The following is a 26,907-nucleotide window of genomic DNA, read 5'->3' on the forward strand; positions in this document are numbered from 1 at the left end:
CTGACACCAAAAGTCTGGAGCCAGCCTGCCTGCACAAAGACCCACCTAGTGACCCAGTAGGAGCCCTCCCAGGGACCTGGAGGAGCAAGATCTATCCACATACCTGGTAACAGGCACTGTCTGAAGACCCACTTGCAGACCCTGAAGTAGACCCTTGTCCCAGCCTCAGCTGTACTAAGCAAGGTCCTAGAGGCAGGAGCCAGATGTAATCCACCCCACCTAGGTCCCTCGAACAGGCCCACCAACTGCAGATCCCAGTATGGATGCAGCAACAGCCAGGTGACCTGGCTCCAACTCATGTCAGCTGCAATTCCAAAGGTAGTCCTATCAGCCTGGAAAACCTATAGGAGCCAACATTGGAGCATGTAAATATTGAAAGCAAATATTAACAGAACTGAAGGAAGGAATAGACAGATATACAATAATAATAGGGGACTTTGATACCCCTCTCTCAATAAATGGATAAATCATCCACACAGAAAATCAATAAGGAAAAGCAGACTTGAATAATACTACAAACAAATGGACCTAATAAATATATGCAGGGACCCTCTGGCTGTACCCCAGCTAAAGCAGAGCGGCAGTAGCTAAATAAAAAAATATATGTATATATACAGAATATTCTATCCAAAAGTACCAGACTGCACATCCTTTCCAAGCCCACATGGAACATTTTCCAGGATCATAAACAGAGCCACAAAGTAAGTCTTAACAAATTTTAAAAAAATTGAAATCATATCAAATATCTTTTCTGACCACAATGGTATAAAACTAGAAATAATAAAAGGAAGAATATTAGAAAATTTACAAATACATGCAAATTAAACAACATACTCCTGAAAATCCAATGGGTCAAAGAAAAAATCAGGTATCTTGAGACAGACAAAAGTGAAAACACAACATACCAAAACTTATAGGATCCAACAAAAGCAGTTCTAAGAGGGAAGCTTATAGAGATAAATGCCTACATTAAGAAAAAAAGGAAGATTTTAAATAAACAACTGAACTTTATACCTCAAGGAACTTGAAAAAGAAAAACAAACTAAACCTAGAGTTAGTAGAAAAAAGGAAAGAATAAAGATTAGAGCAAAAATGAATGAAGTGTAGACTAGAAAAACAATAGAAAAAATTGACAAAATTAGGAGTTGGTGTTTTGAAAAGATAAACAATATGGGCAAACTTTAGATAGACTAAGAAAAGAAGAGAGGACTCAAATAAAATTATAAATGAAAGAGAAGACACTCTTTTTGTATACCAAAAATTCGATAATGCAGAAGACTTGAACAAATTCATAGAAAATGTACAATCTGCCAAGACAGAATTATGAAGAAGTAGAATATCTGAACAGACCTGTAAGTGGGGAAATTGAAGCAATAATCAAAAGCCTTGTATCAAAAAAAAGGCCAGGACCAGATGGCTTCACTGGTGAATTATACCAAACATTAGAAGAATAACTCCATCCAGTCCTCAAACTCTTCCAAAAAATAGAAGAGAATACAATACTTCCAAACTAATTTTACAAGGCCAACATTACTCCAATACCAAAGCCAAATAAGAACACTACAAGAAATGAAAATTACATTCCAATATCCTTGATGAACATTGATAAAAAAATCCTCAGCAAAATACTAGTAAACTTAATTCTAGAGCATATTAAAAAGATCGTGCACAGTGATCAAGTGGGATATATTCCTGAGATGCAAGGATGGTTCAACATATGCAAATGAAAAAACATAATACATCACCTTAGCAAAAGAAGATAAAAATCATATGATTATCTGAATAGATGCAGAAAAAGCATTGACAAAATTCAAAAGCCTGATGATAAAAAAAAAAAAATACCTCTCAAATTAGGTAAAGAAGAAATGTGACCTCAATACAATCAAGGCCATATATGACAAGCCCACAGCTAACATCATATTCAATGGTGAAAAGCTGAAAGCTTTTCCTCCAAGACCAGGAACAAGACAGGGATGCTCACTCTCACCACTCATATTCAACATAATACTGGAAGCCCTAGCCAGAGCAATTAGGCAAGAAAGATAAATTAAAGGCGTTCAAATGGGAAAGGAAGAAGTTAAATTGTCTCTATTTGCAGATGGTGTGATCTTATATAGAGAAACCCTAAAGATTCCATCAAGAAACGGTTAGAACTAATAAACAAATTAGGTAAAGTTGTAGAAAACAAAATCAACATGCAAGAATCATTTGCATCTTTATACGCTAACAATGAATTATCTGAAAAAGACATTAAGAAAACAATCCTATGTATAATAGCATCAAATATAATAAAATACTATTTAGGCATAAATTAATCAAGAAGATGAATGACCTGTACACTAAAAAGTGTAAGATATTAATGAAAAATAAAAGATACAAATAAATGAAAAGATATCTTGTATTCATGGATTAGAAGAATTAATATTGTTAAAATATTCATACTACCCAAAGCAATCTGTAGTTTTAGTGCAATCACTATGAAAACTCCAATGGCATTTTTCACAGAAGTAGGAAAAGAAATCCTAAAATTCATATGGAATCACAGAAAGCCTTAACTAGCCAGAGAAATCTTGAGAAAGAACAAAGCTGGAGGCATTGCATTTCCTGATTTCAAATTATATTACAAAGTTAACAAAGAAATCAAACTAGAATGATATTGGCATATAAATAGACACATAGATCAATAGAACAGAGCAGACAGACAGCCCAGAAATGAACCCACACATATATGAAAAATGAATCTATAACAAGGATGGCAAGAATATACAATGGGGAGAGGATAGTCTCGTCAATAAATGATGCTGAGAAAACTGGATATCCACATGCAAAAGAATGAAATCAGACCCTTATACCATTTACGAAAACCAATTCAAAATGGATTAAAGACTTAAAAGTAAGGTCTGAAAGCATAAAAGTCCTAGAAGAAAATGTAGGGGAAAAGCTCCTTGACATTGGTTTTGGCATTGAATTTTTGGGTATGACACTGAAAGCATAAGCAACAAAAGCAAAAGTAAACAAGCGGAACTATGTCAAATTAAAAAGCTCCACACCAGGGGCACTAGGGTGGCTCAGCCAGTTAAGTGTCTGCCTTCTGTTCAGGTCATGATCTCCGGGTCCTGGGATCGAGCTCCCCGCGCCCCCATTCCCCATCTCCCCCCCCATCCGCATCCCTCCCCATCAGGCTCCCTGCTCAGTGGGAAGGCTGCTTCTTCCTCTCCCTCTGCCCCTCCCCTCTGCTTGTGCACTTGCTCTCTCACACTCTCTCAAATAAATAAAATTAAAAAAAAAAAAAAAACCTAAACACCTTCTACTTAACACAGAAATAACACACATACACCAGAAAGCTCCACCCAGCAAAGGAAACAATGAACGAAAAGAAAAGGCAACCTATGGAATGGTAGAAAATATTTTCAAACTCTATGTTTGATAAGAGGTTAATATCCAAAATATAAAAGGGACTCTGACAAGTCAAAAGCAAAAAAAAAAAAAAAAAAAAAAATTTAAAATATTGGCAAAAGACCCAGATAGTTGTTTTTCCAAAGAAGACATACAAATGGCCAGGAGAATAGGCCTCAACATTACTAATCATCAGGGAAATGTATATCAAACAATGAATTATCACCTCATACCTATTAGGATGGCTATTAACAAAAAGACAAGAGATAACAAGGGTTGCCAAGAATACGGACAAAAGGGAAGCCCTGAGCGCTGTTGATGGGAATGTAAACTGGTATAGTCATTTTAGAAAACAGTATAGAGAGCCCTCAAAAATTAAAAATAGAACTACCATATGATCCAGCAATCCCACTACTGATTATATATCCAAAGAAATAAAGTCAGTATCTTGAAAGGATAGCTGCATTTCCACGTTCATTGCAACATTTTTCATGATTTTCAAGATACGGAAACAATCTGAATGTCTGTTGTTGGAGGAATGGATAAAGAAAATGTAACGTGTATACACACACACATGCCCAGTGGAATATAATTCAGCCATAAAATGTAGGAAATCTTTCTATTTGTGACAACATGAATGAACCTGGAGAACATTATGCTAAGTGAGAGAAGCCACACACAGAAAGAAAAATACTGTATGATCTCACTTATATGTGAAATCTAAAAAAGTCTAACTTCATATATCCAGAGAGTAGAATGGTGTTTGCCAGGGCCTGGGAGGTAGGGGAAATGAGGAGATGTTGGTCAAAGAGTACAAACTTTCAGTTATAAGATGAATAAGCTCTGGGAATCTAACATAAAGCATGATGACTATAGTTAATAACACTGTATTATATACTTGGATTTTGCTATGAGAGTAACTCATAAGTGTTTTCACAACCACCACCCCAAAAAAGTAACCATGTGAGGTAATAATGCGTTAGTTAACTTGATGGCAGTAATTTCACAATGTGTGCATTATCAAACCATCACATTTTACACCTTAAATATATACAATTTTTGTCAAGTAATCCTTAATAAAACTAGGGAAAAATTAAAATAAAAATTGATAAGCAATAAGTAAATAAATAAAGTTTGGCCATTAAATTCAATAGTTCAATAGCTTTAGGTAAGACAAAGTAATTCTCACAATCTTAGATGAACTTAAACAAATGGGAGCATTGCTGGTGTCAGTTTCTTGATATGAAAAAATCTGTAGGCTACCAAGTATCAGTGTTGATACTACTTGTAGGGATAATAACAGGAACACAAAAGAAAAAAATTTGATCTACCTGAATATATATAACCCTGGGTACCTCACAGTTTCTTGCTTTGAGAAAACATATGGGTAAGTGTTTTTGAAGACATTGCCATTCATTTCAAAAAGACATTACTTCTTAATCTCAGGAAACAAACTGAGGGTTGCTGGAGTGGTGGGGGGTGGGAGGGATGGGATGGCTGGGTGATAGACATTGGGGAGGGTATGTGCTATGGTGAACGCTGTGAATTGTGTAAGACTGATGAATCACAGACCTGTACCTCTGAAACAAATCATACATTATATGTTAAAAAAAAAAAACAAAGAAGAAGAAGACAGTAGGAAGGGAAAAATGAAAGGGGGGAAATTGGAGGGGGAGATGAACCATGAGAGACTATGGACTCTGAGAAACAAACTGAGGGTTCTAGAGGGGAGGGGGCTGGGGGAATGGGTTAGCCTGGTGGTGGGTATTAAAGAGGGCACGTATTGAATGGAGCACTGGGTGTTATATGCAAACAATGAATCATGGAACACTACATCAAAAACTAATTATGTATGGTGATTAACATAACATAATAAAAAAAAAGACATTACAGTATCCATACTCATTTTTCTCAACTCTTAGAGAGTCTTGAGCTAAAAAATCTGTTTCTCCTTAGTTCTATCCTTCAATAATCCCTTGATTACTGGTTATTCCTTCCAAGTGAATGAAATTAGCATAATCTGTATGTGTCTGTGTGACCATGTATGCATGTATGTTTACATGAGTTTATGAGTATGAAGAAGACAGAGGGAAATCATGACTTAAGGACACCTTGTTAGACTTTTTGTAAGTTAGGCACTTTGGCTCTTCAAGAAGTTAGGCATGTTAAAAATACCATATGGATCATTAGTATCTTTATGTCTCTTGCTATTTTATCCCCACAAAAATATATTTACCTTTAAAAAAGGATACTTCCACTGAAGAGTACATGAAACATAACTCTAAAAGAATATAAAACATTCCAATTTCTGTGGAAGGGCAAAGTGTTCCCTGTCCCATTCTGCAGGGAACAACCAGAATACCTTTCTGCAGTGTAAAATTGACCACATAAGAGATAGTTCTCAAGCAGGAATGAGAACAAGTATTTACTGAACATCTACCACGTAGCAGGTGTGGTTAGGCACTTCATATGCTCTCTCAGTTAATTCTTCCAATAACTTCCTAAGTTTTCCTTACTACCATTTTATAGACGAAGGAACCACCTCCCAGCAAACTTATGACAATATGGTAATTTTTTTTCTCCTAAAAATTCTAGTTGTCATCTCATTTCAGCTTGAAAATAATGAAAATCATAGTATCTTTAAAATCTGGAGGGATTTCCATGCAGATTGAGACAGCAGTGGGATGTAGTGGTCATTGTCCCTGAAATCATAAAATATAAGTTCACCTACCACTTGCCTGATTGGTTTGAAAAAGCCTTGCTTTCCTCATATGTGATTTGTGGATAATAATATTTAGCAAGTCTACTGTATAATATTGATGCAACACAGCTTTTAAATCACAAGACTCCTAATATACGTTATCACCACTTTTTTTTCTTCTTTTTACCTGAAGCCCTGCCTCTTCATTGTGATTATCACAGGAATTAATAAAATTGTCTTGAAAGATAAACACATAAACCTATTTGTGTTAAAAAAAAATTTAAGTGAAAAAAAGGATAATCAAGTTTAAAGCAAATAAATTCCAGAAAATAATTAAAATGGTCATATATTTTATCCAAGGAATATAAATGTGTAAGTGTCTAAGAGTCCTTATTTGCTTATCTTAATAAGAATACAAGAAATACCCTGATGGCTCAGACATCTTATTTGAAGTTTCTTTTCAGAAGGAGAAACAGGAGAAGAAATAAGAGAAGCAGGAAGAGAAGATGAAAAAAGGGGGAGAGAAAGGGAAAAAGAGAGGAGGAGGAAAAGGAAAAGGAGAAGAGAAGGAAGAAAGAGAAGGAGGAGGAGAAGGAGAGGGAGCAGGACAAGAATAGGAGGAAAGGGAAGGGGAAGGAGATGAAGAGGAAGAGGAGGGGAGGCAAAGGAAAAGAAGAAGGTGAGGGGGGAGAGGAGATAGAGAGGAGAGAAGGGAAAAGGAGAGAGCAATGACTATGTCTGATCAGAGAAGAAAATTTAAGACATAGCAAAGGCAGAACAAAACAGATTGACCCTCTCTTGAGTTTTCAATAATAGGTTCTGAAGCTGGATCAGATTTCTTGAGTTGCTTGTCCAAGTTTCAAAAGATATAATAAAAGGATTTTATTCTATTTATATGAAATATATTCACAACATTTTATGCCTAATTTTTTTACTATAACAGATCTTACAATAGATTAATTACAATAACCCTGCCTTCAGCATTCCTGTATTACCTCCATTACCCTTTACCATTCCTCCCATGGCTCTTCATCCAGACAGGTCATCGTCTACCCTTATATTCAAGTTGACTGCATTTTAGTTTATAATCATCTTGCTTGATGTTTTATGTCTCATCCTAGGTTCCACTCCTTCTCTTCTAATAATTTAGCCTAGTCTCAACTCTGGAATCAGTATCCATTTGGCTTTTATCTTTCCTTTCCATTTACTCATTGATATAGAAATGGTTCATAAATGAGGAAGCAGTATATTAATGTAATGGAGCAGTATTCTTATGCAACAATGCATCTGCCTGTCACGACCTTTCTTTAGAATGTGAATCTACCGGTTATTGCTGGTTTGTTACCCTATTTTTGACTTCCATGTGGTTCCTGGAAAACAGACCAGGGTGCTAATGCACAATTCCTATGCTGAGTACTGCCTCAGGAAACATTCATTTTGGTCCTTGAAACTGGCAAAAAGGCTGCATGCCTTCTGGTTGGGTTTATTCCTATGTCACTTTAAAATGATTCTTTTATATTTGTTTCCCATTTTCTAATACACCAGCTCTAAAATCCATTCTGAAGGAAATAACAAGTCATTTGGCCTTTCTGCAACTTCTTCCTCAGTAAATTCTCACTGGGATATTAAAAGCAGCCACGTACTTAAAATTTTGAAATGTTCTAAAACATGTAATTGGTGTGGCTTGTGAAGTATGATTAATGAAAACAGAAGAGATATGTTTGTTTCTACTTCCTGCAAGGTCAATTGATTTTTTTAATAATTCTAGATTTTCAAGGATTAATTTTGTACTTATAAATAAAGTAGGAGAGCTGTAAGTTTTCTTGTAATGTAGTGAAAGAAGTTTCAACAGTCAAAGGCCTGAATTTGAATCCTTGCAACATCACTACCTAGCCTTGATTCACAAAGCACTTAATTTCTCTTTGTCTCAGTTTCTCTGCATTCTTCAGCAGCTCTGAATGAGGGGTAATGACTGTATCTTCCTCAATACTTGTGAAGGCGGTCAAATGACACTATAGATATATGTGTTTTAAAAATGGAAAATTTTTGTGCAAATCCTAGCCTTAGGGTCACCATTGTGTTTTATTTCAAACATATCAGCTGACGAGCCTGAAATTTTACAAGTACAGAATTCACAAACTTCTTTTCACGAGTACCTTTGCTCTGTTTAACATAGTGAGTGGTCAGTCCATCTAATACTCACCAACAAAGTGAAAACCATTTTGATGCTCCCCATTGGGACATAATTGTTTTTAGCTTCCTAGTTTGATGTCTCTATACACAAAAATTTCCAGACAAGTAGTCAGAATATGAAGTAAGTCAAGGGGCGCCTGGATAGTTCAGTCAGTTAAGCAACTGACTCTTGATTTCAGCTCAGGTTATGATCTCAGGGTCCTGGGATAAAGCCCCACATCAGGCTCCACACAGGGAGTCTGCTTGAGGATTTCTCTCCCTCTCCCCCTGTCTCTCCCCTCTCTCTAAAATAAATAAATAAATCTGAAAGAAAGAAAGAAAGAAAGAAAGAAAGAAAGAAAGAAAGAAAGAAAGAAAGAAAGAAAGAAAGAAAGAAAGAAAAAAGAAAATGAAGTCAAGACCAGAACTAAAATTGAGGAAGTCTATGGGGCGCCTGGGTGGCTCAGTCAGTTAAGCATCTGCCTTCGCTCAGGTGATGATCCCCAGGTCCTGGGATCGAGCCCCACGTCCGGCTCCCTGCTCGGTGGAGAGCCTGCTTCTCCCTCTCTCTCTGCCTGCCGCTCTGCCTACTTGTGCTTTCTCTCTGTGTGTCAAATAAATAAATAAAATCTTTAAAAAATAAAATAAAATAAAATAAAATAAAATAAAATAAAATAAAATAAAATTGAGGAAGTCTAAGAGAACACAAGGAACGGATGAATATTGGATGTCCAAAAATGTTAAAATTAACTTTGAGGAAAACTGGAGGACTACCCACATTTACAAATTTAATGAGCACCATTTTAAGAAATTAAAGCTTATTCCCATAAATCTGCCTTACCCAGGCGAAACTGTAAAATTGATATTTGTGTCTTATTCTTGAAGCAACTGTCCTTGATGTTTTCCCACCATTTCAGTCCTAAGGATCTTTTCTGGGATATTTGGCATGGAGAAGTCACTATATAGGCTATTACATATAAGGCCAGAAGTAGCAAGAGACAGACTTGGGGCAGACCAGTTTTTATTGGAACAGGTAAAAAACGTGGCCTAGATGCCAACCCCTATTCATTTTATAGCTTTTGCCAGCATGTGTTCGATATTTTAAATTTTCTCTTTGCTTTTTTTCCAGACAGAAATCTCTTCTTGAGTGTGCCTGACTTGCTCTGACTCTATTAGTTTACCTTAGAAGAGCTGACTACCTTATAAATATAGGTACCAGTCTAGTATCCATTTTACTTTTCACAATTCAGGAACATGTATTTCATGGATGTGGACACTGTATATCACTGACAACATAGTGTTAGCCTCAAATAACATTTTACAAATCCTGGAGTTATACTATTACTGCTATATTTACCTAAACTGTCCCTCATTTCCTCATCTGTTGCTATGGCAAATATTCCTTCTGTTTATCCTCTCTCGGTCCTGTGACCTGTGCTCTTTTTTCATAGAAGTCTGAAAAGCAACCCTATGTTAAGTTATAACACCTTTAGTTTGAGAAGAAATGTCTCCTTGATGGCACTGTCTGTAACTTTGCTTACAGGTTATAGCTGTCCCATACAATTCTTTTGAATCTTCCTCACTGGAAGAAATGCAGACCACATGCCTTTCCTAGGTTACCTGAGGCAAAATAATTTTCTAATTGGATATAAATGTTCCTATGATATTATCAATCATTAAGGTTTTGTCAGAAAATACAACTTTTACACAAGACTGTTAATTTCACACAAATAGTATTTGCTATTTTTGTGGTGTTTTACAAAAGATTAGCAGATGAAAGAAATCTAATATATAACTTCACTATTTAATTAATTTTAATCTTTTTGTTTTTTTAGACTTTTAGTTCCTGTAAGACTCTTGTAGAACCTGTTCAACAGATACAGTTTCTGAGAAAGTAGTTTTGGTTTTTGTGGAAAGAAAATAATGTCAGAATAACATTGAGATGTCAAATGTATGTACCCAAAAAAGGAGACAGAGGTATTTTTGGTTTTAAAAAACAGGGTAAAAGGATGGTGTGATATAGTGCAAATTATTAAACAAGTTTGTCCCATATGCCTCTTCTTCGTTCTTATAGGTAGAGCCTTCATTCAAATTTTGACTATTTGCTTATACAGTAGTCCTCAAGCTGGTCTTATGAACCATTCTATTTATAACATTATTGAAGATCCCAAAGAGCTTTTGATTTATATGGGTTATATCTATAAGTATTTATCATATTAGAAATTAAAATATAGAAATTTAAAAATATTTATTCATTTAAAAATAAACCCATTGCATGTTAACATAAAATATATATTTTATTAAAAATAGCTATATTTTCAAAAATGCATAGAATAGCATTGTTTTACATGTTGCAAGTCTATTTAATGTATAGCATCATAAAATGAAACTGAGCTCTCATACCTGATTCTGCAATCTATTGCCATATGTTTGCACTATATGAAGAAAATCCAATCTGACACAGATGCATAATTAGAAAAGGAAAGAGAATGTTAACAGACTTTTCAGATAATCCTGAATATTATTCTTTGATACTGCCCCAAGACTTGACAAGTGATAGTTTCTCTTTTTTTTTTAAGATTTTATTTATTTATTTGACAGAGAAAGAAAGAGAGATAGAGCACAAGTAGGGGGAGCAGCAGGGAGAAGGCAGAGAGAGAGAGAGAAGCAGGCTCCCCGCTGAGCAGGGAACCTGATGTCCTGATGCGGGGCTCCATCCCAGGGCTCTGGGATCATGACCAGAGCCGAAGGCAGACGCTTAACTGACTGAGCCTCCCAGGCGCCCCACAAATGATAGTTTCTTAAAGATTAATTATAATGTGGATTCTGGAACCATTATCAATCAACTTGTGTTCTGTTACGTTGAAAGACATTGGTTTTTCTTACACTTTGAATGGATTGTTATGAGTTAGTAATATCATACATTGGTTATTTGGAAAACAATGAATTATTTGCAGATTTCTATTATGCAAATTTCTATCATGCAATAGTAAATTTTTTAAATTGCACATGTTAGTATCACCAATCATCAGAAGGTCTTCAAGCATTGGGTGGCTGTCAAGTTCATAGTGACAGATGTAAGTTTTTCTAAAATTCTAATTTTTGCTCAAAAGTTCAAACTTCTATCACTGGCAATAAATACTGTCAGTTGTGTTCCTTTAAGTGACAGGCACACTTATTTCATTTTTTAAAAAATTCTGCCAAACTCGAAGTCTAATAATCAGTTTGTTAGTTGTTCTTCCATGTAAAAATGGCGTTCCCTGATAACAGCAGTTAAGTCAGCTCACAAATGCATACAATGGCCCAAGTACTTTTCGTCAAGACAGTCAGCATACTTTGTTATGCAAGAGAGGAGTGCTTGATGCATGTATCCTGTCTCATCATGCCAAATATTAAAAAGACATGCACTCAAGGGTTGAGATTTATCATTTTTCGGGGGGACAAGTACATACGATGGTGAAGAATACACTCAATGAATACTAGAACAGTTTGATATCAATGATTGATTCCTGCAGTTTTGCCCACTATGGCTTTTGCAACACTACTACAAATGTCAATGTAGTGATAAAGGAAAATCATATCTAAATATTATTATGAAAATAATAATAATAATATTGTGATAGCCCCAAAAGGGCCGAAGGATCCTTGGGAATCTGTAGGCCACACTTTGAGAATCACTGTACTAGTTCATAGCATCCTTAGTATCCTCCCAGCTTTTGTAACTCTTATCTTTCTTCAGAATAGTTGCCATGATTGTCTCCTTAAAACATGTTTCCATCATGTGCTTGCTTAGTAATCTGTGAAGCATTGTTAATTTCTTCCATAAAATTAAAAATCCTTTAAGTGATGAACAGATCCTTAATAGGCTCCTGCCTTTCTCTATGGTCAATTTATTACTTTAGTCAAGCAGATTTACATGGCAGTTTTTAATATTCTCTATCACCAAGTCATTTGGGGGGCCACTCTTCCAATTTGGATTTTCTACCTTTTTTTCTCTAAATGTGACCTTTTTTTTTTACAATAAATGTGACCATTTTAACATGCAGCGCAAAACTCACTTCCTCCTTACTTCTTTCCAAGCTTTACATTTTCCTGTCATTGCAGACCCTTTGCCCAAGCCTTTTGTTTTTCCACTTTTTTTGATATACATCCACCAATTAACTGTTTCAAGTTTCAGTTCATTTATTGTTGGTTATATAAGTCTCCATATAATTTTTCACAATTGGGCTAAAACTTTCATTTGGGGGCTAGTCGCTTAGTATCTAACATAATTTTTAAATAAAAGGAGCATGATACATGCTGTTGTCATTACATTCACAGAAAGGCAGCACTTTTAAAGATATCTGGAAAATTTATTCTTTCCAAAGTAATGTGCAATGACACTTTATTTGGTACAAGTCACAACAGGTTGCAACTCTATACTTTGAGTCAAAGCAAATAGGATATAAAAATAAGAGATTTGTCAATAAAGAAAGAAGTAATAAACACATTAGAAAATCCCTTTGTATTTCAAAGAGAAAGCATTAACATTCTTATTTATACTATTAGTAATTAGTAGACTTCCCTAACTGGAGTCACTTTCAGTAATGGTAATTTGGTCTATAACAGCATTGAATCCAACATTGAGAGCTTTTCCCATAATCAAAGTCCATATCCAATCCAAATTTTGCCTTTAATCTAGGGATTTAGTCAGGATGGACGCTCTATACATAAATACAGTGCCCATTATGGTATGATCCCACTAATTTTCTTAATTCAACAAAGAGAAATCATGGACAATTGCCAGAAGTGCAATTGCTTCATAAAGCATAAGTGTTAACATTAATATTTCTCCTTTGATGTGGGAGCTACAGGGGGCTTTATAATAGGTAAAATACTGTTATCTGGATGTCATTTATTATTCTCCAAACCAAAAAATCATGATGTTAATATGAACGATATTAATACTTGATAAAATACAAATGGCTTTGATTCTATCAAAAAGTCCCTTTTAATTCTGATTCTAAAAGAAATAAGCATCCCATTTCATTTTCCAGTGAAACTACATAGTAGAAGCCACTGTAATTTATTTAAGTTCATTTTAAAGATTCTTACATAATTGCCAGTTGGAGGCAGCATAAAAAAATAATAAAATGCAGGCAGACATTTATTTCCATACAATAGGGCTACTCAAAATCTTAGTTTAAGTATGTATTTACCTTTCTGGCTCTTTTCTTTAGAACCTGTGCAATGTCTGGAACATGGTTTATACTCAATAAACCTGAGTTTATTGAGCTGAATGAATCATAAGTAATTTCTAGTAGGTTAGAACAGAGGAGAATTTATTAATTGTACTTTTCAAAGTACTCATTCTAAAATGCATCCCACCCAAGCAACACAGAGAATAGAGAAATACATGTGATATTTATCACGCTGTTCTTAAACCAACAACACCTCTGCTCCACCCTCCTCCCCCTCAATATTACACAGACAGCTGAATAGAGCCTTACATCTACATCTTTGTCTCTGAATCTTGATAGCTTTTCTACAAGAGAGTTGAGAGCCAACATTTGGTTCACAGACCTTAAAGAAAAGATAATAGGGCCAATACTGTATTATTTTTAAGAGAAAATGTCAAGAACAAGAAATGAAAATGTCAAAAGATAGGTTGATATACTGTATTACTCAAAGACAGTTTTGTTGGGAGAGCTGACCAAGTGATTTACTAACAGCTTTTACTGGACAGTCTTTGGATTACAATGTAGATGAAAAATAAATGGGAATCCATTTCATGCTTACTCTATCCAGGCATTTGACAGATGGAGAAAAAAATAGGAAGACACAATTAGAGTCTACAAAAATGTGGAATTTTTTTCAGGTTTTAAAATTATGAAAAATAATTCTGTACTGGAAATTTTTTTCAAAGGGCCTACTTATCTATCTTTATCTTTATCTCATTTAATTACATAAACTGCCTTTCATTACTGATCACATCTGCATACAGGTAGGGGTTATGAAATTGTGTAAATCTGATGTTCAACTGGGATGTAAGTGCAAAAGTCAGTAGAGGGGGCCCTTAGTATAGTCAGTTCATAATAGATGTAGATCTCATTGGTGAATCTTAGATAAGATTAGGTTCTCTTGTAGCTCCCGAGGAAGAGTTTGTTCAGTCACTCAGTAGCACTTTAATCCATAAATGTTCATTGAGTGTCCATTATGTGTCAGGAATTTTCTAGGTGTGTACATAGAAAGATAAATAATGTTGGTGAGCATTATTACTTCCCATTATGGAGCTGTCTCCAATGGATACAAAGTAAAAACATAAAAGAAATGTAGAGGAAAATAAATATTCTCCATTGCTCAAAAAGGCATATTACTGCACACTTGTAAAGATCTACTAGGATGTCATACTTATTTTTGATGATTATTTGATGTAAGTTAACCAATGATATTTATGTTGATGAAGATGATGGAGGGCTAAAAGCCTTAGGAGACCTCCTTTTAAAGGTTTCTATTTCTTGGTATTAATGACCCATTAAATTTATTATTTGCATCCCATAATCTTCACTCTATTTTTCTAAGTGAGGAAATCTCATACTGAAATTCTAAAGTAAAATATACTTAAACATAGATCCTCATCATTCTTTAATGTATGTTTATTATTAATTCTATAAAGAAGACAGACAATATAGTATCTCCCTTCTGACTATATATTTTTCAATACTGTTACAATATAGCAAAATTTTCTAGTATTTATCCCACTGACTTTTGGTCATGTCAAGAAATAAAGTGTTGCTCACTTGAGTAATTTAATATTTTCCACATATAATTAATGGTAATTTGAGCTGCAAAACATCAGGGATAATGTTTGAGTTAGTCCCCTGTTCGTCTTCTAGTTTGTTTTCTGTTGTGCATGTACATGCCGGGATTTCAAGAAATAATTTAAGAATGATTTCTTGTTGTTTTCCTAAAGAGTTAGATTTTACTTTCATGCTTTTGCAGAAACATACTTTGCTACTGTTTTGGCAGAGATATATGATTTGCTTGACAATAATCTACTGTAATTTTCTTATTTCAAAAACCAATGCCTTTAATTCTGATTTTATGCTCTAATCTTTATAAAGTAGTTCATTTCTCCCACATAATGTTAAACTGGGTCATTCCATTGTCCTAACTTGCTTGTCAATGTGAAATATTTAAAATAGTACACGGACTTCTCAATTCTTCTCAGTAAATTATGACCTGTTATACTTTATTTTAGCTTTTAATTTTTTTTTAATTTTTTAATTTTTTTGTTTTTAGTAAAATGCTTTTTCTCCATTTATTTTTTATTTAAATTCAAATAGCCAATATACAGTGCATCATTAGTTCTTGATGTAATCTTCTGCAGCGAACCAAGTGACCAAATAAGACATAATCACTAAGATTTCACTGAATCCTTATGTAGTGACAACACAATTGTATACCTTCTCTTTATAGTCCCATTTTTTCCACCTACTCTGGAATTTAGATTACTAGATTGAGATTTAGTATTAAGACAACAGCCATGTTGAAAGAAACTCTAGGAAGCAACCATATAGATCCCTTACTGATTTGTCTGTAAATCTGCTACTGAGGACGCAGATTGTTACATTATAGGGCATCTTTGAATAAAGTGATCTCTCTGATTATACTATAAGAAATATTTGAATTGAGCAAGTGGCTTGTTTAAAACAAACTATAAATCCCTCTTTCCATTAGCTACCAGCAAACCAAGAAAAAAAAAAAAAAACAAGATGTAGTCCATCCCAATCAAACTCGTAAGATCTTATGATATACTTTGTGTACTGACTTCATCCAGGCTTCATCTTAACATACCTATTTTTAATATTGCTTTCCCTGTTCAGTTTTGTTTTTGTTTTATTTTTAGTTGTGCTAAAACACATGTAACATAAAATTTACCATCTTACCCATTCTTTAAGTGTACAGTAAGTACATTCACATTGCTATACAGTCTATCTCCAGAACTGTTTTCATCTTGCAAAACTAAACTTCTATTCTATTAAACAACATTTTTGCATTTCCCTCTCACCTCAGCCCCTGGCAACCATCATTCTACTTTCTCTCTCTATGAATTTATCTACCCTAGGTACCACATATAAATACTTGCCTTTTTGTGATTGTCTTATTTAACTTAGCATAATATCCTGAAAGTTCATCCATGTTGTAGCATGTGTAAGAATTCCCTTTCTTTTTAAGGCTGAATAGTATTCCATTGTATGCATATACTATATTGTGTATATCCACTCATCTATCGATGGACACAGGTTGCTTCCACATTTTGGCAATTGTAAATAATATTGCTATGAATGTGGGGGTACATCTTTGAAACCTGCTTTCAATTCTTTGGGGTATATACACAGAAGTGGATTTGCTGGATCGTATTGTAATTCTATTTTTAATTTCTTGGAGAACTACCATACTGTTTTCCATAGAAGTTGCACCATTTCATATTCCCACAAACCATGTACAAGAGTTCCAATTTTCCACATCCTTGTCAACACTTAACTATTTTTTGCTTTTTTGACAATAGCCATTCTAATGAGTGTGAGATGGTATCTCATTGTGGGTTTGATTTGCATTTCCTTAATGATTAGTGATGTTGAGCATCTTGTCATATGCTTATTGGCCATGTGTGTATCTTCTTTGGAGAAATGTCTATTCAAGTCTTTTGCCCTTCTTTAAATTGGGTTCTTTGTTTTTTCATTGTTGAATTATAGGAGCTCCTTATATATTCTGGAAATTAACCCTTATAAGGTATATGATTTGCAGATATTTTCTCCCATTCCATGTGTTGCCTTTTCACTCTGTTGTTAGTGAGTGTCCTTTGATGCACAGAAGTTTTTTGATTTTGATATAGTCTGATTTATCTATTTTTTCCTTTTGTTCCCTACGAGTTATTTTAACTTTGATTTAACCTCATAAGTATTATATAAGCTATTTTAAACTCCTCTTAGAACAGAATATAAATAGGTAACAATGTAGTCACTCACTTTTCAATATTAGCTATCCTGTCATTTTCCTATGATATTTTAACTATTTGTACCTTGTTATGAGCCCTTTTCTATTTGTTCGTGGCATGAATATAAACAAATAGTGCCTGAATATCTGAACAAAAGTGATCTAGATAAGAAGACAGTTTTCCACGGGCCTCCCACATTTTTGCTTGTCTTGTGAACAAGGCACTGACTGGGCTTTGCTCTGGACTATCTTTTCAAAGATGGTTGTATGGTAAACAGCCTTCGAAGAAAAGGCAAGTCTGCTCATAGCCTTAGAGGATGGAGATAGTGTTTTCCTCTAGAGTTAAGGACAGGCACGCTTATAGCCCATTATAAAAGATTTACATTCCCTAAGCTCAGGATTCCTCTCTTATAATGCAACCTACAGCATGTGAAAATGTCGCCTGGTTCTCTTTGCTTTGCCATCTGGGAATTGTGGCTCAAGCAATCAGTACAACAAGAGCCTTATAAACTGGCTACTACTATTGCTGTAAGAAACTGTCCTTTGTTTCCAGCCTTGGAGGTTCATGTATTCTATGAACATCCGTGAAACCATGTCAGGCTAACTTGTAAGCTTGCAAGTAAGGAAAAACTCAGACCTTTCATGGTGTTTGGCAATCTATTATAAGGATTTTTGTGAATATACTTGGAAGTCATTTAGCCTAGTCTCCTACTCAGTCAAGACTTTCTTCTACACATCTTGACAGATGGCATTCTAAATATCACTTAAATGATTCCAGTAAAAGGAAAACTCCTCTCAAAACCTATTGCATCATTGGTCCCTCCTTATGTGAACTGAACTATTAATAACTTCATAATACTGGGTTTTGCCTGGCCTCATCTGGTATTGCATAGAATAATTATTCTATTTTCCACATAGCAGATCTTCATATCTGACAGTACTAACTTAGTCTCCACTAATCTTATTTAACGCTCTAGACATATCATTTTCCTTCCATATCTTCACACACTATGTTCTCCAGACCCACTAGACACTCTAGACACACTACAGTATGGAAGTAATTCTCACAGATGCTCAGAACTATAGATGAATTCAATAGACTATATGGCTAAGACACAATTTAGTGAAAATATCCTTTATTATTTGGACAGAATGCATTTGGTTGATTTAACATTAGTTTTATGTACAGTTTTTGTATTTCTGTCGTAGTGTCACATTTAGCTTGTGATTAGTTAAAACATTCAGACTTTTTCCATGTGGTCACTCTCAAACTATGACTGTATTTGTAAACTGACTTTTTAAATCTATAACATAAGATTTTTATTTTTAGCCAATCCAGATCATTTTGAATTTTGCTTCTGTCATCAGTGATATTAATTCCTTATTAGGTAAAATTTATGCCATCTGAAAATTTTATAGACAACCTTACAATCACTTAATCTTAGTCACTAGTGGAAATACTGTCCACAAAAAGGCTAAGGACAAGCCATTAAATTCCTTCTTTCATAATAACACAGACCATACTTCAATATTACTGATCGGTTGTCTAGCTAGCTATAATCCACTGAACAATGCCATTATCCAGCATAAATGTCATCATCTTATCCATAAGAGTATCTTATTTGGTGAAATTAAAATAATCCACATTTTTGGAAATTTCTAGATCTACCATTTCTAAAATAATATTTCAGCACTTTACTAGAAAAGTAAAAGGAGTGTCATTCAGGAGGATGAATCAATGCTAATTTACCTTGCTACTGACCAAGCAAGGTAAAGGGAACTGGATTTAGGCATCTTTGCCTAAACAAGAAATTGCTTTTCTGATCCCTAATCTCATATAAAACCAAAACCTTAAGCCTCTGAAGGAGTGATAGCTAACATTCTCATTCACAAAGTCCAGGCAAAAATCCATGGCTTCTGGTGGAGAAATAGAAGCAAAATATTTCTGTCTATGGGGAAATAAATAGGAAACTCCTACCTCCATTGTGACTTTTTGGTGCGGTTGGAGATACGCCATATCTTTATTGTTATGTTATAAACTTGTCGAAATGTATCAAACTATACACTTTAAAAAAGTGAATAGTACTGTATGTAAATTATGCTTCATAAAACTGACAAATAAAAGTACATTAAAGTAAATTTTCTAAAAATTAGAGAATAAATATAAAGAAAACAAAGAATATGAAATCAATATTGCCTTTAAAAACAAACTGAATTTTGAAATAGTAATCATTACCATTAAAACTTAGGTCTAAAAAGGTCTCCCAAGGAAACTAAATGAAACAGGTACCTGTCTAGCAGTTTTATTTAGATCATTAAAAATCTTACAAGTTCTCTTATAGCAGTTTCTAACTAACAATACATTACAAATGAGGTGTGTATTATTTCTTCCACATGCCATTAAAATGTGTGCTAACTCCATCATCTATTACTCATAATATATATGAAAAGCAGAAATGTACAACATATTCTCTGTTTATTTTGTAATAAAATGAGAAATTAACAATAAGAGTTATAATAAGAAAAACTACCCTTTGGAAATTGATCAATGCTATCCTAAATAATTTTTCAATCAAAGAGAAATACAAATATATAATTAAATTCTAGGGGAAAAATTATGAGAATAAAATATACTCTATCATTCTTAAGGATATAGTAAAAGAAATCATAGCTGTAAATGCTTTCTTTATATAGAAAGAAAACATAAATAATTAAGTGAAGAATTAGAAGAGAAATAATAAAATCCAGAGAGGACAAAAATATAAAAATAGAAATGAAGTAGAAATGAATGAAATAAAAGAAAGAACAGTAGAAGGAATGGCAAAAACTAAGCCATTTGGTTTGGTTAAAAGACCAAAAAAATTCAAAACTTCTGGCAATTCAATACCAACATAATATTTTATAAAAATCACAGTATAATAATAATTATTATTATTATAACAGTAATAATAAGGCCACCTTATTTTTATGTTTCCTCACTTTTTGTCCTGGAAATAGTTGTTCTATTATTCACTTTCTTAATCTTTGACTTTAATATTGTTTATTAATTTCAATGTTCTTTTGTTTTGTTTTATTTTGTTTTTGTTTTTGTTTTTTTAAAGATTTTATTTATTTATTTGACAGAGAGAGACACAGTGAGAGAAGGAACACAAGAGGGGGGAGTGGGAGAGGGAGAAGCAAGCTTCCTGCAGAGCAGGGAGCCCGATGCGGGGCTTGATCCCAGGACCCTGGGATCATGACCTGAGCCGAAGGCAGACACTTAACGACTGAGCCACCCAGGAGCCCCTATTGTGTTTTTAAATATTTTATTTATTTATTTATTTGATAGAGAGAGAGACAGTGAGAGAGGGAACACAAGCAAGGGGAATATGAGAGGGAGAAGCAGGCTTCCCACTGATACGGCTTGATCCCAGGACCCCGGGATCATGACCTGAGCCAAAGGCAGACGCCTAACCAACTGAGCAACCCAGGTGCCCCTCAGTGTTCTTTTGAATCCGTAATTAATTCAAATCATCCCTATAAAAAGTCAAAGGACAAAGTCCACAAGATCATGTTGATAGATCCTAAGGATATTTGAAAAAAATAAACATTTATTTCTGATAATAAGTCTTGGAAAAAATCATTTTTCTCATATCAATCCATAATCATAATTATCAGTGAAATATTAAATCATCCCTAGATTATCTCTTACTTAAATTCCTTTAAAAAATATTGTAGCCTATGTAGTAAGAGAAGAAAAAAGATGTAAATATTAAAAAGCAGTACCAACCATCATTATTTGCAGATGATGTGAATAAAACTAAATTATTGCAATATTAAGTCAAAAGGATATAAAAATAAGTATTTTTAAAATACACATGTAAATGGGCGCCTGGGTGGCTCAGTCGGTTAAGCATCTGCCTTCAGCTCAGGTCATGATCCCAGAGTCTTGGGATCCAGTCCCACATCAGGCTCTTTGCTCAGCAGGGAGCCTGCTTCTCCCTCTGCCTGCTGCTCCCCCTGCTTGTGCTCTTTCTCACTCTCTCTCTCTAACAAATAAATAAATAAAATCTTTAAAAAATATATATATGTAAATGCTAACAATTAGAAGTTAGGAAATAACGGGAAAAATCCCTTTCCTACTATGAATATATGCAATGCTTTCAAACTTTAAGATGCATACAATTCACCTGGGGGTTTTGTTAAAATGCAGATTGAGCAGGTTTGAGGTGGGAATCAAGATTTTATATTTCTAATGAGCTTTCAGGTGCTGCTGATCATGTTTTGAGTAGTAAGGTTTGTATATATATATATATATACACATATATATATGCATACATACATACACATTCACACATATATACATATATATGTATATTCTCATGTATAACTTTCGTGTAAAATATTAAAACTTAAGAATTATTAAGAAATTAGTGAAACCTCTGTTTTTAAAAAGTAGAAAGAAGGTTAAAAAATTACTGGGAGACAAAAAAATATTTGAGTGAAGAGAAATGTCACATCCTTGGATGGGAAGACAATGTTATAAAAATGTCTAACTAAAATTATTCTAATGCTTTTATCTTAACATAATGAAAACCACCAAATGCTGCTCTCTGTAACTTTAAAAGATGAGGCTTATAAAGTTCATCAGGAGAATAAACATGCCAGATAACAAATTTTTTTCACAAAGAGGGCATTAGGCAGTTCTTCTCTTCCAGAAATTAAGATGTATTTTAAAGTGACAATAATTAAAACAATTTGTTCTGTATAGAAACAGACAGATTAAAAGTGTGGGATACAAAGTCCAGCCATGGATCCAACTGTGCATATAAACTTATATATAATGGAAGTGGCATATCAATCACTGAGAGAAAAATAAATTATTTGACAAGTGAATTGAGACACTTCAAATAATCACCAGAATAGACTTATATTCTGGCCTTACAACAACATTATGACCTTAGGACTTAATAAAACAACTGCACATGCATGCATGCACACATATCAAATTATGTGAACTTTAATATAAAAGATAAATTTTAAAACACAAATGCAAATCATAACAAGCATAAGATATATCACAGCTAACAAATTGATAAAGAAAATAAACTCGTATCTATTACAATATTTATTATTTTACGTGATCTCATTCTGTTTGAATAGTGCCAGTCAATTGAATGAGCAATCATGGCTTGTTACTAACACTATCTCCATTCTTCTGACAAAAATTCAATGAGTTCTGTAATTTAGCTATTCTCTTTAACATGACCTTTTTTTTTTTCTTTACCAAAAGCCCTATCAACATAGCTAAATCAGAGTTATTTCCTCTGTGATAAAATCAGACCCGTCAGCACAGAGTTCTTCTCTCTCTGATTATAATTGTAGGGTTGCTGGGACTTTTGTTTGTTTGTTTCTTTTTTCATTCTAGCCCCCATCTGATTGTCCATTTTGGTCCTACACTGCCTCCTACAGCTCCCCAAATGGCATCAAATGATAAATGATTAAGAACTTTTAAAGGCTAAATCATCATTTCCTTTACAAGTTGTATGCACATAAAATACATCTTTAAAAGGGTATGTCATTTTAGAAAGCATCAAATAAATTATTAAATGTGTAAAAACTAGGCTTCGTAATCACCGCTAGCATTTCTTTGCCAAATATCTAATAAGGCATATCATAAGCACACAGTAAATGCTGCAATAATTATGAGAGCCAAAAATAATAAGTTGCCAAATATAATAGCTCATCTCAAATTTCTAAACATTCTTTTATGATTATACCTCCACCTCTCAGAGTAGACTGGGTCCAGGTCTTCTTTGGGTCCCTCAGATAAAGCTGTGACTCGCATGGTACCATGTAGGGTTATATTATGGTTAAAAGACACTATTCCAGTCTAGCAATCATGATTTCTAAGCTCATGTGCTCTACTTGCATTTCTTCAACACCAGAAAGAGGACTTGTAATTACAAGCAATTTTATTCATCTATCCTTTTTTAAAGTCACACTGAAACAGTTCCTAGGTTTACCTCATCAACCCTCACTACCAGTGAAAATCTTCTCCTTCACCTACATTCCAAACTATTTTGATGACTCTTCATTTCCCTCCTCCCTCTTCTACTAAACCTTTCTCTCACTACTCCTCCTGTCCACCACACTCCATCCTTCTCTTCAGTCTTTTGCATTTTTGTCAATAGAACTTGTCTGGGGGAAAAAAAAAAAAAGGACTTGTCTGACAAAGCAAGATTCTTAGAGAACAGCTCAGCAATGCCAGAATACTACATCATGGGCAAAGAGATGTCAAAGGCTAGAAACATCCATGCAGTAAGGATTTTGTCCCATCACATTTGCAGGCACTTAGTAAGATTGCACAAGTGAATGAATGATTACAAAGATAGAGGGAAGAATTAGCTATAATGTGAAAGAAAAATTCTAGTCAGTAAGAAGACCTAAACCCTTGACAGAGTTCTGCTCTTATTCCCTCTGATCTACTTTTACAAAATTACTTTGACAAGGATAAGACATATAAACATACTTTTTTCTGAATTAATATAAAATATTAGTGGTACAGTATTGATATGGAACTCAGGCAATAGTTTTTAAATTTCCAACATTTTAATCAGAAATCACCAAAGGAAATAATGTATATTCTGGGGGGGTTATGTATTCATTTGTACAAATTATTAGTCATAGGGTAACATAAAACTTCACTAACATAGGCCCCTTTAATCAGAAATCATCATGGAAAAAGCCATAGGTGTAATATGAAGTACTGTGGCTAGAGATAGGAAACATAATAAACTTGAAACCTTTCTTCAACTAATTTGTTGTGTATGATTTTAGAAAGGTCCCATAACCTCCTTGGTTTCTGTTAAGTTGTGTTTAAAGTGAGCTAAATTATTCAATCAATCCATCTCATCATCATATAATTCTATGATTCTGCATGGGCCAGAGAGATGTTCCTTTTCTACTTTATTCTTTCTATAAGCAATGGTTCTGGGAATGGAATTATTTTTGTTGGCATGTTTTGTAGTCTGGACATGACTAGGCTTCAGGGATCACATGAATTCCCTAAATTTAGGCAATTATGTTTGAGTGCATTTTTCTGGGCAGAAGTACATAGCTTACATCTGATTCTCAAAAAGCTCTATGAACTTCTCAAAAAAAAGATTAAAAACCACTTACTTCAATAATGAACTAATTCCAAGTGATTCACATTAACTTGTAAAAACAGGCTCACAAGAAGTTTGCTTCATAATATTGTATTGGTTCTGTAACATTCTGTATCCCACATCAGTAACATAATACACTCTGTTAGTAGAAGCTACATTTCAAACTTTCACTAATAATCTCCTCATTCGGTGATGAGCCATGGACTACATCTGTCTAGTTCACCTCATTATATCAAGTGCCTTGAACAGTGCCTAGCTCTCGATGAATCAAAGAAGGGAAATGTCTACCAGTTTCTCTCTAGGCGAGAGGACAGCTAGGGAATGATCATCTTTTCATCTGGGCATGAATTGAGACTCCAAACTTAGACGATGGAAGAATCAACAAATAAGGATAGATAGATTAGTTTATCCTCAAGCCAAGCCCGGTAATTTCAATAAAGAAGAAATGAAATCCAAAATGTGTAAGGCCTAACCAAAAGTGGCAAGGTCAAGACCAGAGTCCTTAACCAATGGTACAGGTCCCTTTCATTCCACTAAGAACCTAATTATTGAGTGCAAATGACCATGTCACCCAAATTTCAGTTCCTTTCTTTTAAGTGAAATTAAATAGCTAATAACCTCATCCTTCATTCTAAGTACATACCATAAATAACCTCTGATTTTTGCCTGATTTATTAACATAAGCAAATAAAATAACATCATGTCTTATATGTAATATAAGTTGCATTCAATTTTTTGTCACTGTCATACCTGTGAAAGATACTCAGTGCTATAAATCAAATTCTTTTATCATGCAAACTTCATTAGTTTTTCAATAATGCTTGTTTATTTGTCTTAACTGACAATTACAGGAAGAAAAGTGTTTCATTCATTAGTACCTTTTAAAATATATAGTCCATAAAATTGAATACATGTTATTTCATTCCTATACACTTCCAGTAATTGACTTAATAATAACATTTGCATTTCTTTGCTGTTTTTACAGGAGCATTGTTTTAAACCCAGCTTATTTCCGAAATCATCTTCGCCAGGCAACAGTGTTTAGATGTCTGGAGAGATATTCAGAAGCTGCCCGGTATGTTTGTTATAACTTTTGTGAAGATTTATTTCGAGTTAAATTAATTTTATTCTCAGCTTCTGGTAATAGCATAACAGAACTTTCCATTTCTCTTATGGAGTATGATTTTACCAGAATTATTGTCTTATAAACGTCAAACCAACAATTATTGACTACCTTTTTCTTTCATTAAAGCCATTCTGTGTTCACAGCTCTTAGTAAAATTCAAACTTTCCAGCCATGAGGTCACTGATTATGATGGGAAAACTTCCAGGGAAGTTTAGAAATGAATTTGACCTCTTGCTCTCGAGCCTGATCTTGGTTGTAATGACACAATTCTGTGACCCTCTCTTTCTTGAGTTCTGGAAATGAAATCCAACCACATGAAAAAGACGTCAGGAGCTCTTTCTAGAGGAGATGGCATCAGTTATAACATCAAGGGTTGTTAGAGCTGTCCTAATATATTGCCTCCTAGACCCCAATATGTTTCAAAAAAACCTAGTGAAGCAGCTTTTTATATTTTCATCCCCAGAACTTATACTTAGAGCAAAAAAAAAAAAAATTGCAAGAATTGTGCAACAGCCTCAATGTTACACTAAGAATTCCTTCTCACCTATGACAACCAAGGCTTTTTTTCTTCCTGAGTCAAGCTCATCATATTGGACTTCCCTTCCCTTTGATGAATCTCTCAATGAATTTTCCTCATCTCCCAATGAATAGCTGCTGTTTCTTACTTGTCCACTTTAGTATCCCAGGAATTTAGCAAGAAAATGTGAGTGATTTCTTCACCTAACTCCAAGCACAATTCCTAAGGCCTAGGGAAATACCTGCAGTAATAGGGATGAGAAGCCTAGGTTGCAGGTAGTTACTGTCTTTAGAACCTTTGCAAATAACACTTTCTTGGAAATCGAAGTTTAAGGAATTTAAATGGATAATAAAATGGTTCCATAAAATTATTACCATGAAATCAACATGAATTCTATATAAGATGGTCCTGAGAGTTACCAAAACTGAATTAAATGATGGATATGTAAGGCAGAATTAATTCCAGCTACACTCACTTTGCAGTCAAACAACCATTATGCCACAACGTCTATTTACCTGTGTGTTAATGTGCATTTTTAAAAATTATAATGGTCTTTATGTATCAATCTCATTTTTTACATTCTATTTTTCTTTATACTTTCTCTAACGTATTCCATCTTATGTACTCACTTATGACTTCTTCCTATATTTTTTTTTCTCCACTAAGTTGTCTCTGTGACTTTCTTTCTGCCCACATGCTTTTCCCATGTGAATGAGAGGGAATTTAAGAGGTGATGGTAAGCTTCCTTCAGTCCCATACTTTTTTAAAGTCTCTAGCTACAAATGAAGCTAATAGGTCCAATGTAAACAGATACCACTATCTGTAAAACAGTGTTTTCCAAAAGGTTCTTTATTAATGTGTCTTCTGA

At 34.2% G+C, this 26,907-nt stretch overlaps 1 protein-coding gene across 1 annotated transcript in view; it reads left to right on the top strand.

Moving 5' to 3' along the window:
* SPATA16 (spermatogenesis associated 16) overlaps positions 1-26,907 on the top strand; it is a 206,198-nt gene that overhangs the window by 64,205 nt on the left and 115,086 nt on the right. The window contains exon 3 of the mRNA XM_064575670.1: positions 25,382-25,471. Within this exon, the coding sequence (XP_064431740.1) occupies positions 25,382-25,471 (90 nt within the window). The remainder of the gene's footprint in view (positions 1-25,381; positions 25,472-26,907) is intronic.

This window comes from Mirounga angustirostris, unplaced genomic scaffold (genome assembly GCF_029215605.1).
Source record: "Mirounga angustirostris isolate CCGP_5_RB_7025 unplaced genomic scaffold, mMirAng1.0.hap1 SCAF_1, whole genome shotgun sequence".
NCBI classification, from domain to species: Eukaryota; Metazoa; Chordata; class Mammalia; order Carnivora; family Phocidae; genus Mirounga; species Mirounga angustirostris.